The sequence below is a fragment of the Vigna unguiculata genome, chromosome 3 (genome assembly GCF_004118075.2).
Source record: "Vigna unguiculata cultivar IT97K-499-35 chromosome 3, ASM411807v1, whole genome shotgun sequence".
In the NCBI taxonomy this organism is placed as follows: domain Eukaryota; kingdom Viridiplantae; phylum Streptophyta; class Magnoliopsida; order Fabales; family Fabaceae; genus Vigna; species Vigna unguiculata.
This window is the reverse complement of record NC_040281.1, coordinates 53,148,471-53,162,435: the sequence shown is the minus strand read 5'-3', so window position 1 is coordinate 53,162,435 and position 13,965 is coordinate 53,148,471. Positions and strand designations below refer to the sequence as shown.

Below are 13,965 nucleotides of genomic sequence, written 5' to 3'. Positions count from 1 at the left end.
TACATAGATTTATTCATTTCAATTTTAAATTTTGTTAAATTTATTTGATATTTTATATATGTTTTATAATAATATTTAAGTTATTTATACAATTTAGCACATTTTTACTTTGATGTTAATTGATAAAAATGTTTGGAATGTCAACTAAATTTAACAAAATTTAATTAAAAGACTAAATTCATGAATTTTTAAAACTAAAAAGACCAAATTAATTCAAAATTTTTAAAATAAACTAATTATAATTTTTACTAAAATTTAAGAAATCAAAATCATATTTAACTTAATCTATCTTATAAATATTGTCATATTAGATGTTTGACCAGAATTATTTATTCTGTTCTTCCGAGAGAAGAAAATTCAACTAAAAAAAAGTATTTATGAAAAAAAAATAGAAATTCAGAAAATAAGTTATTTTAGGAAATAAAAGGGAAATCCGGAGTCTTTTCAAATCTGTTACTGGGCCGATGAGATCTCCACGTGTACTCACCTGTGCGTGTTCAACACGTGGGGTTTTCTTGCTAGTTCTTTTTCCGCATTCTTGCACGCATATATAGAAGATAGCATCACACCAACTTTGCAAACTAAACAGACCAGTAAGCGTTGTAGGAAAATACTCATCGATCAAAATGTTGAAGCTTTTGGTTAGTAGAGGAACTAGGGTTTCGACTTCACGCATCCACAACGGCTTTGCGGCATTCAGTTTCCCTAGGTATCTCCTTCTATTTCCCCTGGAATTGACTCGCCATGGATCCCAGTTTGTTCAATTGCGGATCCTCGTTTAGTTTCTGAGTTTTAACCACTTCAATCCTTAATCGGTTCGATACTCAGCCTGTTCTGTGATTTGGATGAAATCACCGCTTGTTGCATGTGAAACGTTGAAATGTGCTTATTGGAAAATTTATTCTTTCGACGATAGACTTGGTTTCTCTCGTTAAACATGTTAGAAATTCGTATTCTCACATGCATTTAAGTTTCTCTCAACAGAAGAGAGAAAAAACCTTGTACGTTTATGGTTAAGTCGTTTTCTGCTTACAAACAGCGACATATACGAGGATATCTTTTGTTACAGAACATTTTAAAATGTTAGTTCTGTATATAAAAATTATACGAGTAACTAAGGATTTAGGAAGAAGGCATTTAGTTTGTCACTTCCTAAGCTGAGTGCTGTCCAGAAATTAGCAAGGCTAAAATTAGAAAACGGATTCATTGATTTATTTGTAACATAATCACTCCATCTTGGTCTGCTATATCTATTCAAACTGACTGGGTTAGATCATTTTTTTGGAATTCAGGTCAAGAGCATCTGGAGCATTGTATTATTTTATATTGTTTAGTTAAAATAACTCATAGAAATGCTGTCAAAGTCATTCTGTAATTCCATCTGATTCACTTCTTAAAATTAAAAATTCAAAGATAGAGTATTAGCTTTAATTGGAATTCCATTTTTTTCGTCATATTTTGTTTTACGCAATCTTACACTATCTGTTTATTACTTTATTTCATTAGATTTTAACTCAAGTCTTTTTGTGTTTTCTGAACTCTGAATTCTTTTTTTTTTTTTTACATTATGTTGTAGATGTGTTCATTCATTGCAATTTGCAACTGTAGAAGCAGAAGAGATATCAGGTTCCAAGCCTGCTGAAGTTTTGAACCTGGGTATGCATCCTAACGTTTGATGTTTTTGTTCTTTGCAGATAGGCATTAGTACTCTTATTAATGTCATAGTATTTTGTGATAAATTTGGTGATCCAAGATTTGAAAAGGGTTTACCATCATAATCTGTGGTTAAATCCTTTTCCATCTACATTTTTCATGATTCCGTCTGCAAGGTGTCAAACCTGCTTATCAAGTATCTTTCAAATCCAAAAGCAATCTGTTAAATATCATGTTCATCAAAGAATTTGATATGCGATGGAAGCGAAAGGATTCCTGAATGTTTTTCCCATAATTCTTCTATGTATAAATATTTGAATGTTACCGAGTGCTGTCATACATTTCTGTTCCACATATTTACCAATACATTAATTTCTTTTATCAAACTTGTGCTTTGATTTGTTGGCTATCACTATGAGTGTATTATCTCCACTTTCAGTGCAAGGTAAATGGGTTGGAGCTTCAAAGTGGAATACAATTGTAGATCCCCTAAATGGAGACTCATTTATTAAAATTGCTGAAGTTGACGAAACAGGCATTCAGGTGCATCCCTGTAATATATTATTTGCCTTGTTAACTAATATTTATTTTGAAATATGTTCCATTTATTGCACAAATAAAGAGCTTCTGCTTAATGGGAATTCTGCTTTATATGTTGAAGGCTGTATTCTTTTTATTACTTACTCATCCATCAAACTAAGAAATTTAGGGCGTTTATTAATCACCATCCTCCACACCTATTTTTTTGAATAGGAGGTTCAAGTTCAAACCTTGAATCTCTGTTTGTGAGGCAGGGCTGTCACCTTGTGAAAACTTAAAATAAATAAATTTCTATTTGAAGGCTATATTTGAGTTTGTACTTGATTGGAATTCAACAGTACTTTGTGACTGAGATATTGACTAAATTTTTCCTTTTGTTGGACGTATCAGCCCTTTGTGGAAAGCTTGTCCAGCTGTCCCAAGCATGGTGTACACAATCCTTTTAAGGCACCAGAGCGGTAGGTGCAGAGATTCCTTTGTATTTCTTCTTCATTTTCTTTGTAGAAATATAAACATATGAAAATATATGTTTTATTTGTTGGATTTATGTTTGTCTTGATCAAAAGTGAAAAAAAAAATGATGGGATCCTCATCCTAGACCTTTATGTCACAGCTTTCATTTTCACTCCAAAAAAGCAACTAACTTGGGCATTTTAGTTGCAAGTATTTTATGCATTAGTGCATGATATCAATTCTTATGTTCTTATTTTGACTATCTTTATGAAATTTAATTTGGTTTATGCTATAAACCTTTTGCAGATATCTCATGTATGGAGATATATCTACCAAGGCAGCTCACATGCTATCACTTCCTAAGGTTTCAAACTAAAGAAATATTTTTTTAACTTTATCATTATTCTTTTAATGGTACTTGGTTATGTATTGTTACCTGTAGTATTCAACGTCAACTTTTTCTTCTTTAGTTGAATGCTGTGATTAATTTATACTACATGACCTTCAGGTTTCAGATTTTTTTACAAGGTTAATCCAAAGAGTTTCTCCAAAGAGCTACCAGCAGGCTTTTGGGGAAGTGTACGTGACACAAAAGTTTCTAGAGAACTTTTGCGGGGATCAGGTATATCAAAATAAGACATGCTAGTGCTAAATAAGTGAAAGTATGCAATTTTTTGTGTGGAATGATGGACGAATCTAAATTACCCATTGACTGGTGGATATTGATCAATTTCATATCTTCTGTTGATGCCTAGATTCCTCATTCATTAATGAAAAAATATAACACTGATGTATGCACATGTGCAGAGACACTGACACATAACCTCACAATTCCTGTAATGATTTCTTCTTTTTTGTTTCATTTCAATACAATCTTGACAGGTTCGTTTCCTAGCGAGGTCTTTTGCCGTACCTGGAAATCATCTTGGGCAGCAAAGTCATGGTTTTCGTTGGCCATATGGTCCTGTAAGGATTATGTTTTGTTTATTCTGTCATGATTATAGTTTATATGTGTGATATGCTATCATACTATGTACTAAAGGCAAAAAATTAGTCTATCGTTCTATCATAAACAGTGTTTTGTTTGGTGTATCTAAATTATCAGTCACCTTTTGGTCACACTAGTCAGTCTATGAGTAATTGGTTAAGTGTGCTCTAAGGGATGGAAGAAATGAAAAATAAAAGCAATTGTTCCAATATAAAACCTAGCAAAATGTAATAATTCTGTGACTTCAAGTTATTATTTAAAAGGTCGATTATGGTGTAACTGTTAATATGTCAATTCAGTTGCATAAGCCCATGTACATCGATGACCTTGGCAGGAGTGGCTGATTTCCATTTGGTTCTTTTGGTCTTTTATCCCAAAATGGAAAAAATTAACATTGCATGGAATTTCAATAAGTTACATATGATAATAAAGCAAAACCCTGAATTCAGGTATTTTTACCTACTAGAAAACTTTAAGTCTTTTATGCTCTGATTGCTATTTTTTATCAAAGGTAGCTTTTTGTTTTCTACAAAAAAAGTTTATGTTTTATAGATGTGACTTGACTCCTACTCATGAAAAGACATTAAAAATAATGAGATGCTTTCTGATGTTGAATTGAATTTTGCTTAGATTAGTGATGCAACGTGAAGAAGTTTGAGTTTTTTCATGAGTGCCCGATTAGATTTTTATTTTCACACACCAAAAACATTTACCTTTCACTCTTGTTGTAATCTTAAATCTGGATGTGTGTTCTGTAGGTGGCAATTATTACTCCTTTTAATTTTCCCTTGGAGATTCCTGTTCTTCAATTGATGGGTGCACTTTATATGGGCAACAAACCAGTCCTTAAAGTTGATAGCAAGGTGAGTTCTTTTGGAAATGATTTTTGGATACTTTATGACATTACATCTAATTCAAAATTCATACAGGGCTAGCTTAAGGATGCATGAAATATCAATGGCAATCAGTTATCATGAAAATAGTTGTGATGCGATGTTATTTAGATGTGTGAACTTGTGTGTTGGGGAGGGGTTCATGCCTAAAGAAACCATTGGATTTATTGCTTTTTCACATTCTTGTCTTGGCCCTTTCAAACTGTTTGATTTCTGAAATGTTAATTTTTATATGCTTTCAATATTTATATCTTTGTGCTTATAATACTGGGTATTATTGACTATTGTTATAGGTGAGCATTGTCATGGAACAAATGTTGCGCCTGCTTCATTCCTGTGGCTTACCTGTGGAAGATGTTGACTTCATAAATTCAGATGGGAAGACAATGAACAAGCTGTTGATGGAGGTTGTTTATTCATCGAATGCTTTTGATTTTGTAGAGGATTATATTTATGATTCTATTTCATTGATCTCCATGTTAACTTAGATTGATCTCTGTTTATAATTTTGTTGGATGATATTTGTACATGGTTAGATCTTCCTTTCGTAATATTGGATCATGAAGTAGTATTAAATTTACAGGCAAATCCTCGAATGACCCTTTTTACTGGAAGTTCAAGAGTGGCTGAGAAGTTGGCTGTTGATTTGAAGGGCCGTGTTAAATTGGAAGATGCTGGATTTGACTGGAAAATACTGGGTCCTGATGTCCATCAGGTTTCTTGCTATTTTTTTTGGATATCATAAAGGCACTAATTCAATTTTCAGTTTTATAATAGTTTCTCTATGGTTTCTTGGTTTAGGAAGATTACATTGCGTGGGTATGTGATCAAGATGCATATGCATGCAGTGGTCAGAAATGCTCGGCTCAGTCATTATTATTTATGCATGAGGTTTGTCACATTGGCTATCTTGAGAGTTTTGTTCATATTTAAATATCCCTAAGAACTACCGTGAAATGGACATCGGCTTAGTATTTTGTAAAATGCACTGATGTATTGTGTCTTTACTAACTTCACGGTCTCTATCTCTCTGGTTCAGAACTGGTCTAAAACTTCGTTGCTATCAAAGTTGAAAGATCTTGCAGAAAGAAGAAAGCTGACAGACTTGACAATCGGCCCAGTCCTCACAGTAAGTATTACATGTCTGTCATTTTTGTTTTAGTAATTGAACCAGGATTTCACATTTAAGGTTTTTATGCGATCTGCTTGAAGTTTGTGACAATCTATGATACACAGTATATGTAATGTTATCAAAACTGGACTTATCATCGGCTCGGTAAAGGTACCAAGTCAATACTTACTGTGAACCAGTAGGCCATTGCTTAAAATACATGAACGGATATTTATTAAAAATATAAATTTTGTGGAGAAAATTTAGTATATAAATAAATTGTCATACACTTTCCGATCAAATTAGCTTGGTGGTTATAAATTCATTTACGTTGTATAGAACTGGTGTTGGATTCCCACTCCATTCACTAAATTCTTTTACTTCAAATGTTAGAATTTAAAAAGTGATTCTCCCTGGAGCCGAGTAAAGCAAGTTGAATGCAATGTCCCGTTTGAAAGACAAACCGAACCGGTTATAGGTTTACTGTTCGAACATTTCAGTCCAAATTAAAAACACAAAAAATATAGTATGCATCTGGTACAACACTTCAATTATTCTAAAATTATATAGGATACATCGGGGAGGATAAATATCTACATATATATAAAACATAATAAATAGATATTTAATTTTAATTTTGAATATTTAAATCAAGAACTGGCTTCTTGAAAATTACTAAAAATAAAAGTTATAAGTCACTGGCACCATAAATGCTTCGTATTTCCATTATAAGAATACTATAAACTTCATTCATTTCACGAAATCATCCAGACAACGGACAGTTTTCTTTTTGATTTCATGAAGAGATAATATTTCCATGTTCTATATTATACATACATGCATTCTATGTCTCATATTTCTCATATACAACAAGTAGGTGAAGTACCAAAAGTATGTACTGGATGCCAATACATGACACAAATAAAAGTATTTATACTTAATTGTTGGAAATTTTCTCTTGAAGTAGATGAAAGATCAACCACTTTGTAATACATTTAAAATTTAAAATTTAAAATTTAATTATTTAATTATATGAATGTATTATATGTGCAATGTGCAATGTAGTAGTTTCAATTGTCATCCTTTAATCCCATTACTTAACATTTACAAAATGCAAGCTATCCATGCTTTTCTGTAATGATTAAAGAAGGGAGAGACTTGAGGTGAGTGGGAGTAAAACAGAAGGGTTTGCTTGCAGGTTAACTACCACATGTTGCCAGCTATGCCGTTGATTTGCCCTTATAGCCATTTAGACCCGTCTTTTAGTACATTAATTTGACATTACTAATGAAGGTCTAACCTTTGTATATTCAAAAAGAAAATTTGTTGGAAGCTATCTATCTGGGCATCCAAATAGGATACTGTAATATTTATTTGCTGTTTAATTTACTTGATTGGGAGTTCTTGATGATATTTATCTTCTTATATATGCAGGTTACTACTGATTCAATGCTTGAACATGTCAATAAATTGCTTGAGATACCAGGATCAAAGCTGCTTTTCGGAGGTCGACCTTTGGAGGATCATTCAATTCCGTCTATTTATGGTGCGATTAAACCAACAGCTGTTTATGTTCCTCTTGAAGAAATTATGAAGGATAAGAATTTTGAGCTTGTGACAAAAGAAATATTTGGACCCTTTCAGGTATGGAAAGAGAGACTAAATATATGAAAATAAAGTTTGCAGATGCATGTTTGAAGAAAAGATATATTAGTCTATTCTATTGCTACGGAAATAATTTCTTTTTATATTTTTTCAGGTTATTACTGATTACAAAAATAGTGAACTATCAGTTGTATTGGATGCTTTGGAAAGAATGCATAACCATTTAACAGCTGCTGTAGTTTCAAACGATGTTTTATTTTTGCAGGTAAGATTTTGATCAGTTATTTTCAAATGATTTAGTCAAAAATCATTTAGTCCTCGCGTTTTCATATTTGATTTATGAGACAAAATTAGAGGTTTGGCTATTGGACTATACATCTATACTGCACATACGTAAAAGTATATTCTGTAATAGGTCAAATTGCCTGCAAAATTTTGTTGTAATTGGAGTTCAACTCCAAAGTTTAGATAACTTGTTTGGAGAGCACATTAACAAATGTAATATGAAATTTTCTGAAACGTTGTCATGAATTGCAGGAAGTTATTGGTAATTCGGTAAACGGTACTACTTATGCTGGTTTAAGAGCAAGGACTACCGGAGCACCACAGAATCACTGGTAAATTGATTTTTTTTTTTTAAATTATCGTACTTGTGAAAAAATAACTAATGGTGTTGTGCTGAAAATAATAATTTCATTACAGGTTTGGACCCGCCGGTGATGCAAGAGGTGCAGGAATTGGTACACCAGAGGCCATAAAACTTGTATGGTCTTGTCACAGAGAAGTTATCTATGATATTGGGCCGGTGCCAAAGAATTGGGAAATTCCTCCATCCACTTGAAAACAGATTCCTATGATAGGAATAATAAAAGGAAGAATGCAAGACTAAGGATCCTATTTCTGACAGAAACATTGAGATTAGGATTGTAAATGGGTAGGTTATGCCGTGTGACCCTCGCTACATTTTTGGATTTTTAAATAAGTTTATGGAAATCGAGTTTTGATTAGGCTTTTTTAATTATTAATATAATGTGGTTGAGGTTTTGACATGATAAAATGGAAGGAACTTTTATTGCTGCCAAACAGACTAGAATAAATCATGAACGTCTAAGCAATTTAAAGGCTTGGATAGGTATTTCTTTTGCACAATCTAAATTTTAAGTTTCTGCCAAGCGTGGGTGTAATAGCATGGACGCTCTGACTAAAAAGATGTCACTGAAAGATATTTTTTTCATTAGTTTTTCCTATAAAATATTGTATTACAATACAATAACAATTTATATTAGTAGGTTAAATATAAAAAAAGAGATATATGAATAAATTATGGTCTGTAATATAATAATGTGAATTGAAAATTTAAATTAAAAAGTAAAATAAATTTAATTAAATATTATTATTTTGAATTGTTAAGTAAGTGTTTTTATTTTATGAATGTCAATATATCACTGTACATTGACAAATATATTATTTTTTGTGAGTTTTTAAACATTTTTTTCTTTTTTTTTCAAAACGATTGAAAAAAAACGGAAGAGTTTGATTTTAAAGTTAAATTATTTTTTACACAATACTTTATTATGAATAATTTTAAATAGTTATAATGATATTTCTATGTATGGGTCAGAGTGTGTTTCACTTTGAACGGTATAGTGCAATGAGATGAAAAATTGCAAATAATGTACAACGGCAAACTTATAGATCAAAAGAGAGGATAAACTAGTGAGAATGCTAAGGGAGAAGTCTAAAAATATCCATTTTTAAACTAGCTATATTTTCTTTAATAGAAAAATAAGTTCCATTTTTTGTGTTAGAATAATGGAGTGGGAAATATATTTTGTGAATATATTATTCGAAACGAGAGTCTGTTCATTTGGTGACTTCAAAATTGCAAAGTTAAATAGGGAAGACAATGCAACAGATCTATTTGCCTCAACAGTTGACATAAAAGAGTTTGGTGATCATAATTAATATATTAATATATCATTTTGTGTACAATAGTACATTACCATTTATGTTAGAGGGTGTAACACAATATATTTTAAAAGAAGTTGTGTGAAATCTTAAGCAATTTCTGAACTGAATTAACATCTTGTTAGGATCAAGGTTAACATAAAAATGGAAATGTTTTTTTCTTTGTCTTCTTTTTATAGTTTTCATCAGTCTTGTATAACATAATGATAACACTAAACCTTACGAAACAATCTAAATAATATATATTTAAATAGATAAATTAATCAAATATATCTATGTTTAAAATAATAGTGTCAATTATAATATCATAAATTTAATACCTAAAAACATTAACACCCAATTTTCGGAATACTTAAGAAGTGTTGTTCATTTCATGACACGAGGCAACATAAATAATTTTCACTGACATTCATTCACACCAACTACAAAAATCGCAACGGAGAAGGGAAAGTGACAAACACAAACAAAAAATAGTTACAAATAGTTGTAAATATGAAATTTCAATTCACACATGACTGAATGATGAATTTATCATATTACTGCTAATTTACTATTAGTTAAACGTAAACAAAATAGTCATACTAATTTATTTTGTTGTACTCAAAATGTAACACATATAAATGTTGTTTCTTACTATGTCAAAATTTTAAATACTTTTTACTTTTTTTGGTTTGACCGAAAAAGTTTCTAAATATTTTGCTTCATTTTATACAAATCAAACACACATTATGTTTTACTAGCGTAACACATGCGACATCGCGTCTGTGTGTATATATTTTTTAAATATGCGTGATATTATATTAATAGGTGATAATATTAAGATAATATATATATATATATATATATATATATTAAAATTATATTTATTAAAAATAAAGTGAAATATATCAGAACAAATAAAAGAATAACCATTGATAAATAAAGAAAAAGAGAAGAAATAGAAACATCTGATTTTATAAAAAGTTTGTAAAAGTAACAGTCATTATATTTAAAAGGGTAAAATCGGTATTTTGAAAAGTGGACACAAAAAGGGGAATCTCCTTTATATATTCTGATTTTATAAAAAGTTTGTAAAAGTAACAGTCATTATATTTAAAAGGGTAAAATCGGTATTTTGAAAAGTGGACACAAAAAGGGGAATCCCCTATTCTGATTTTATAAAAAGTTTGTAAAAGTAACAGTCATTATATTTAAAAGGGTAAAATCGGTATTATTATAGATTTATTCTCTAAGTGGGTTTTTTTCCTTCCAAACTTAATTCATTACTATAAATATGAGATTTCAATTAACACATGACTTGAATTATGAATTTATCATACTACTGCTAATCTACTATTAGTTAAAATAAATAAAATCTTTAAAATATCTCAATTATCATATTAATTTATTTTTATTGAGTATTATTAAGTTATTGCCATGATTATGGTGATCGCAATAATTATCACCATCACTAATATCATTTTCTAATAACATTTTTTTATTATAACCATCGCCAAAATAATTATAATAATAATAATAATAATAATAATAATTATTATTATTATTATCTATTATCTAGAGATATTAACGGGGCAGGTAGGGTACGAGTAATAATTTTCTTGTACTCTATTCGCTGGATAAATATTTGTCTCGTACTTGTACACATATTTGTGCGGATATCCATTATACGAGTATCCATATATTTTTTTAATATCCATGGGTACCCGTGGGTATTTATGAAAGAAAAATTTAATATTTAATAATAAATTTTAACCATAAATTCAAATAAAAATACAACATATACCATTTATAAAGTTAAAATAAGATGCAAATAACTCATTTAAATAATATTGAATGACTGTTTACAAATAAATAAAGATTTTTTAAAATCAATTGATAAAAAAAATAACACATTCAAAATCAATGTGTTAATATTTTAATCATTTTTTTTAATTTAAATTAGAATATAGCAGGTACAAGTATCCACGGGTACATATACTATGATACTTGTATCCGTCCCCAAGGGAGGATTAGGTATTTTTCTAACAGGGGATCAAAATGGTTTTCCTTGTAGATGGAAAATTTATCCACCCAGTTTTATAAATTTGCAAATTCTCCCTCAATTAGTTAAAAGAATGAAATTGGTCAATGTTATGACAATACAATGTAGCATAGATATTATTATGGGAGAAGTTAATCGTTAAAATGATAATTGATTTAATAGAAATATAACATATACATTTTTTTTTTCAGATTGTAATTTTTGAAAGAGATGTATGGAATTCTTTGGGTATTTGTGCCTATTCTTATTTTTATATTAGGAATTACAATAGATGTATACTATCAATTGTATGGTTAGAAAGAGAAATATATGCATGTATACAACAATGTATTGGACAAAGTTCAGATTTTCTATTGGTTTTCTTGTGTTGTCATCTGCTGAGCATTAAAAATACACTATGTTGCAATTTTAAATATTTTTTTTAATATATTTTAAAACGTCAAAATTAATGGTAATTAGTGTATTATAGAGACACAATAGAGAAACAACACAACAAAATCCAGTAGAGAATCCAAATTTGTATTGGACCTGAATACTCAAGTCCTTTTTGAGTTGTTCAAGTTCAAGCAGATGGAACAAAATTATATGCAGGTATAAAAATACCTATACCTGTTGTCTGCGGGTATCTATTTTCAATATCCATTTTCTAATTTTCTAGTCTTTTAATTATGGTGGTTTTGATTAAATAATAACAATAAAAGTTTCGAAGACAAAATTGATTGCAATATGTGATTAAAAAATGTCCTTATGTATATTTTTTAAAATAGAAAAATTTATTGGTTAAAAAATATTAGTTAAAAAATGAAAATAATTTATTTATTAAAAGTATTATTGCATTTGAAATATCTATTAATGTCCAATACTAATTATAAAAATAATTAAAAAAGAACCCAATAAATAAAATTATTTTAAAAATAAAATATTAGATACAAAAATAAATTAATAATTAATCTTCACAAATCCGCCACTATTTCCATCTTAAACTTTATTTTTTTATATTTAGATTTTTTATTGATGTTAATTTTATATTTATTTTTACTTAATTGAATTTCATAATTTTTTTATTCAATTACGTTCTCTTTTTTTTTTTAATTAATCTGGTCTCTTTTTCTAAATTAACATTAATATAATTTGAAAATATGAAAATCTGGATCATCCCTCCGTGTGAAAATGCTTAATGTAAAAGTTATTTACTTGTTTTTTTGTTTTCTGTTTCTCCCCACCTTTGGTTAAATTACTGAAATTTTGCTATCTTCTTTTTATCCTTAGACTTATAATGCATTATCAACTTAATATATAGAATTATCAAAACAAAAGTAAAGTAAATGAAAATAACAGTAATAATAAATAAAAATAGGCACAACAAATAAGTACACGACCATAAAAACATGACAACTAAAGAGTATATATAAAATGTTATTTTATTACTTAAAAAATAGTAATAATACATATTAAAACATTAAATAAACAATATAAGTTAAACAATTATAATTTAATCATAAAATATCAAATATAATAATTTTTTATTTTTATAATAATTGTCTTAAAAAGTGTAAAATAATTAATTAATATTTTACTGTTTGACGCTCATAATAAAAAAATAAACTATTCTTTGAGATTAAAATGACAAAACCCTAGATCCCATCATGTTTTTATGGTCGTGTACTTATTTGTTGTGTCTATTTTTATTTAGGCTTAAATACTTATTTGGTCCTAGTTTTGGTCAACTTTTCTTACTGTGGTCTTATTTTTGAAATTGTTTTTAATTTGGTCATATTTTTCGTTATATTTTTTCAATCAATTCCTTTCCGTTAACTCCGTCTAAATCGTTAACGGATGTGATCACGTATCATTTTGTGATTTTTTAATTTTTTTAATTTTAAAAAAATATACATGTGTCAAACTCATATTATGCCATATTATACCACGTGTCATTTTTTATTTTTTATTTTGATTTTTTAATTTTTTTAATTAAAAAAAATTCACGTGTCAAACTAATATCATGCCACGTGTCAGAATCAAATTTTTATATTCAATTTGGTCATAATATTCGTTATTTATTTTCAATTTGGTCCTAGTTTTTTTTAATTCAGTATTTTTGTTCCCCTCCAAAGACAAAATATAATTTGTATATAAATGTTATATGAATATTCTTATTAAAATACATATTTTTATTAAATATTTTTAATTTAAAATTAGAGTTGGTTTAAAATTAAATATTTTTAACCTCTTAAAATTCTAAATTAATGGTGTTATTTCTTTTTTTCGTTTTAATTTTAAACTAACTCTAATTCTAAATTAAAATATTTAACAAAAATATGCATTTTAATATATACAAATTAAATTTTGTTTCAATTTGGAGAGGAACAAAAATGTTAAATTTAAAAAAAAAATTAGGACCAAATTGAAAATAATTAACGAATATTGGGACCAAATTGAATATAAAAAACTGATTCTGACACGTGGCATGATATTAGTTTGACACGTAAAAATTTTTTAAATTAAAAAAATTAAATTTAAAAACAATTAAAAAAAATAAAAAATAAAAAAATGACACGTGACATAATATGAGCTTGACAAGTGTACATTTTCTTTAAATAAAAAAAATTAATTTCTTTTAAGAAATAAAAAAAATTAAAAAAAAATAAAAAAATCACAAAATGACACGTGACAGTTACTGTTCGTTAATAATTTAGAAGGAGTTAACAAAAAA

General features: G+C 28.4%; 1 protein-coding gene across 1 annotated transcript; it reads left to right on the top strand.

Annotated features, from left to right (window-relative positions):
- The first annotated feature begins 463 nt into the window (after positions 1 to 463).
- Positions 464 to 8,300, top strand: LOC114174972 (probable aldehyde dehydrogenase). Its single transcript, XM_028059707.1, has 16 exons — positions 464 to 709; positions 1,577 to 1,656; positions 2,093 to 2,196; positions 2,584 to 2,651; positions 2,953 to 3,010; positions 3,155 to 3,268; positions 3,529 to 3,612; positions 4,393 to 4,497; positions 4,821 to 4,934; positions 5,111 to 5,242; positions 5,329 to 5,418; positions 5,567 to 5,656; positions 7,073 to 7,282; positions 7,398 to 7,508; positions 7,781 to 7,860; positions 7,946 to 8,300. Exons 1-16 carry the CDS (start codon positions 627 to 629, stop codon positions 8,082 to 8,084), a joined length of 1,662 nt encoding a protein of 553 aa, XP_027915508.1. The 5' UTR covers positions 464 to 626; the 3' UTR covers positions 8,085 to 8,300.
- The last annotated feature ends 5,665 nt before the right edge of the window (positions 8,301 to 13,965 follow it).

Excerpts from the sequence above, each read along its gene's own strand:
- LOC114174972 (XM_028059707.1), top strand. The coding sequence starts at position 627 with ATGTTGAAGCTTTTGGTTAGTAGAGGAACTAGGGTTTCGACTTCACGC. Across the intron at positions 4,935-5,110 it reads TGAACAAGCTGTTGATGGAG|GCAAATCCTCGAATGACCCT; the intron begins GTTGTTTATTCA and ends TTAAATTTACAG. Across the intron at positions 5,657-7,072 it reads CAATCGGCCCAGTCCTCACA|GTTACTACTGATTCAATGCT; the intron begins GTAAGTATTACA and ends TTATATATGCAG.